At 67.0% G+C, this 3,494-nt stretch overlaps 1 protein-coding gene across 1 annotated transcript in view; it reads right to left on the bottom strand.

Moving 5' to 3' along the window:
• Nucleotides 1-3,167, bottom strand: part of ARFRP1 (ARF related protein 1) — a 5,808-nt gene extending 2,641 nt beyond the window's left edge. The window contains exons 1-3 of the mRNA XM_006167067.3: nt 3,035-3,167; nt 2,541-2,628; nt 2,311-2,393 (exon numbers count right to left, since the gene is read on the bottom strand). Of these exons, the coding sequence (XP_006167129.1) occupies nt 2,311-2,393; nt 2,541-2,628; nt 3,035-3,127 (264 nt within the window). The 5' untranslated portion in view covers nt 3,128-3,167. The remainder of the gene's footprint in view (nt 1-2,310; nt 2,394-2,540; nt 2,629-3,034) is intronic.
• Between the last annotated feature and the right edge of the window lie 327 nt (nt 3,168-3,494).

Genomic DNA, 3,494 nt, shown 5'->3' on the forward strand with positions numbered 1-3,494 from the left:
GGCTAAACCGGCCTGCGGGGAGCCACACCCTCCGCTGGGCCCTGTGGCTCCAGGCAACACCATGGGAATGGGCTCTGGCAGGGACAGCGCTGGATGCTGGGCACGTGGCCAGAGAAGCCGGCACATGTGTGGATGACCTGTGAGTGGCTGCAGGGAGGTCCCAACCCCAGGGCCTCCTGTGGGGGACCCTGCACGGCCAGGGTATGGGGAAGCCCACAGGGCATGCTCAGGAGTGAGCAGCCTCTTTGGGAACACCCAGGGGCCAGGCATGTCCTCCCCGCCTGCCTGCCCACAGGAGGCCATGGCCTGTATGCAGATGCAAGGGCAGCGGCACACACCCAGCAGGAGGAGGGGCCAGAAAGGTGGGGCAACGTGTCTGGGGCACATGGGCGTGGTGGTGCCTTGTGCCACCTCAGGACCTGCTGGCTGCCACGGGGAGGAAGCTGCTCGGCAGGAGTGGGGCCGCACAATGGCCAGGCCAGCAGCCCAGGCTCAGCATCAGGCTCTGCACCGAGGCCAACGGTCCTGCCAGGCACCTGCCCTGATTGGGCGTCGTCCCTCAAGGCTGGGAGAGCGTGGGTGAGTCGTCTGAGGCAGCAGCCTGAGATGGACACTGAGAAACCCCAGCACATACACATTGGACAGGGACAGGGGCCTGCGGGGGCTGCCCAGGGCTTGCCCGCCTTCTCGCCAGAGAATCCTGGGCCCAACCAGGACGTGGTGTCAGAGCTGTGACCCCAGAGCCTCCGTCCTGCCCCCCCAGAACCCATGGGGCGCTCTGCTGCCCACCCTCACAACGCCAGGCTCAGTAGTGCATGCCCAGCAGACCTGCTGCCCCACAGCCACAGCCGGCAGCCTCGTGGGCACAGAACTTGTGTCCAGGGAGCCCCACCCTGGTGGAGCTGCTGTCACCCGCAGAGAACCAGAGGCTGTCCCAGGAGGCCACGCCCTGTAGAGTGGCACAGGGCAGGAGTGACAGGCACAACCCTGTCAGCACCGACTGCCCCGTGTCCCCGAAGACCCAAGGGAGCAGTGTGAGCCCACGCGGCGCAGCCGGGCTGAGACTGAGATGCCACATGCACCGCCTGCCTGAGCTCTGCAGGACTACGGGCTGCAAGACCTATGCCGGCAGCCTGGCCTGCTGCCAGGCGACCAAGACCAGCAGGCCCCAGGCTCCCCGCTGGGCTGCCCTCCCTGACCTCTGGGTGCTGCCCCAGCACCCCCACAGCCAGTCTCGGCGCTTGCCAGCCCGTGATAGCGTCATCTGGGTCACTCCCCACAGGCAAACGGTGGCACCGGACAAGCAGGCCCTGGCTTGGCTCACCCTCTGCCCAATGGAAGTGGTCACGCAGAGCCCGTCAGAGACCTCAGGGAATGGGCACTAAGCTGCGTGGAAGTGGGGACACGGAGTCAGGACACAGCAGGGCCCAGCACCAGCTCTGAACTAGGACAGCTGGCAGCACCAGGCCACATCACATCCACTGTGCCAACCGCAGGGCAGGGCCCCAACAGCAGGGCTGGCCTGCCTGGCTCATGCTGCCCTGAAGCACGGGCTGAGCTGGGACAGACCCTGGTCTTCGGTGCGTGGGGCCCACGAAACACCAGGACCTAGGTCAAGAGGAGGCAGAGGTCAAGGGCGTCCCCTCTGTGGTAGGGAGGGGCAGGCGGCCTCAGGGGATCCTAGAGCTGAGGGACAGGAGCCTGTCGGGGGACCCCAGCTCTGCCTTTCCACACCTGCCTGCATCCTGTGGTGACCAGCCCCAAATCTCCAGAGGAAACACGTGGCCTCACTTCTGGGGAGGCAGAGGGCCCCAGCCTCTTGTCCTGGTAAGAACCAGCCTTGCAGCCACCCGGCCGCTGTCCCGCTTTGCTTCCCTGCAGGCTTGAACCCGCGCCAGGGCTCGGATGTCCCCAGGTGCTGAGAAAGATGTTCAGGCTGTTCCCCAAAACAGAGACTGAGCCCGGCTCAGCCCAAGTGCCTCCACCCTCACGGGCCACACACACGGCATCTCGAGGCACACAGACCGGCTGTCTGCGGAGGGTACACTGCAGCCACACCGAGTCCCCAGCAGACACTGCGGGTTGAGCAGCTGGGCCCCACCTCGGGCTAGTCTGAGGCCACCCCACAGGAGCTCCCTGCTGCTACCTTGGGGGCAACCCTGTGGTTCGGCCGGACCAGATCAGGGGGAGAACCTGGGCCAGGGCTGGGAGGGGACACCTTGGAGGCACGGTGGGTGACAAGAGCTGCTGAGGAGGGACAGGGAGGCACCTGGGGAGGCTGTGCCATGGGGGGCATGGGGCCTGTCTCACCTTGTCCCACAGGGACTGCAGCTCCTCCTGCCCTCCCAGGTCCCAGAACATGAGGCGAGCCTTCCCCACGTCCACGGTGCCGACTGGAGGGGAGAACGGTGTGCTCGGCCTTGCTCCAGGACGTGCCGACCCACGCCGGTGCTCCTCGGAGCTGCCGTGAGCCCCACGCGGCCCGTGCACGGCACAGCCCCTCCGGGCGCAGCCCAAGCCCAGCCCTGGGTGCCCCTTACTGTTCAGGCCCACTGTGGTGGTGATCTTGGACAGGCTCATCCCCTTGTAGTTCCTGTTGAAGCGGGTTTTCGACTGCTCCAGGAAGGTCTGCAGACAGAGCGAGCGACGCCATGGACAGGGCGAGGGGCTTTCCGTCTGCGTCCCCGACAGCCTTTCTGGGCTTATCCCCTCAATGACAGGGCAGGCACCAAACGTCTCGCCACAGAACACCGTGAGGGGAGTGGCTAGGGAAGGTGTGCCCAGGCCCCCCGAGGGTCTTGTCCCTCTCCTGGCTCAGGCGAAACACAGGCCCTTTGGCAACCAAGGCGTGCAGTGGGGCCGGCAGTGGGGAGTCTGGGTGAGTGGGTTTGCAGCCCCTGCCTCCCTGGGTGGGTGCAGGCGGCTGTGACCCAGGCTGGCTGGGGGTGGGGTGTGTCTCTCTCTCTCTCTCATGCAAGAGATAAAGTTAAAAACGAGGTAGCGGCAGCGGCCCCAGGCAGGGAAGGGCACTCACCGTCTTCCCCGCATTGTCCAGGCCCAGGATCAGGACGCAGTACTCGTCCTTCTGGAACATGTACTTGTACAGGCCGGACAGCAGCGTGTACATCCTGCCCCGGGCACCTAGGAGACGTGCGGTCGGGCCAGGGCCTCTCCCAGCCCACCTGCCGCCAGCTCCACAGCGACCCTGCTCTCAGAGGGTCAGGCCCGTCCCCTGCCCAGGACCGCCCCGACCCCGGGCAGCTTGCAGGCGGCTGGAGCAGGCGCCCACCTTCCAGAGACCGGGGCGCACAGCGGGCGGGCCTGCAGTGGCCCCGAGCAGGTGCGGACTCCTGCAGCCGCAAGGCCCCCTGCGCCGGGTTCACCCCACCGCCCATGGCCTGAGGATCAGAGCGGACCCCTGGGGTCCCTCCGTGCGTCCGGGGCTCCCCGTCCCGTCCCCCGCCTCCCCCACCTGCCCGCACCCCCAGCCTCGC

The sequence above is a fragment of the Tupaia chinensis genome, unplaced genomic scaffold, assembly GCF_000334495.1.
Source record: "Tupaia chinensis unplaced genomic scaffold, TupChi_1.0 Scaffold144472_1, whole genome shotgun sequence".
NCBI classification, from domain to species: domain Eukaryota; kingdom Metazoa; phylum Chordata; class Mammalia; order Scandentia; family Tupaiidae; genus Tupaia; species Tupaia belangeri.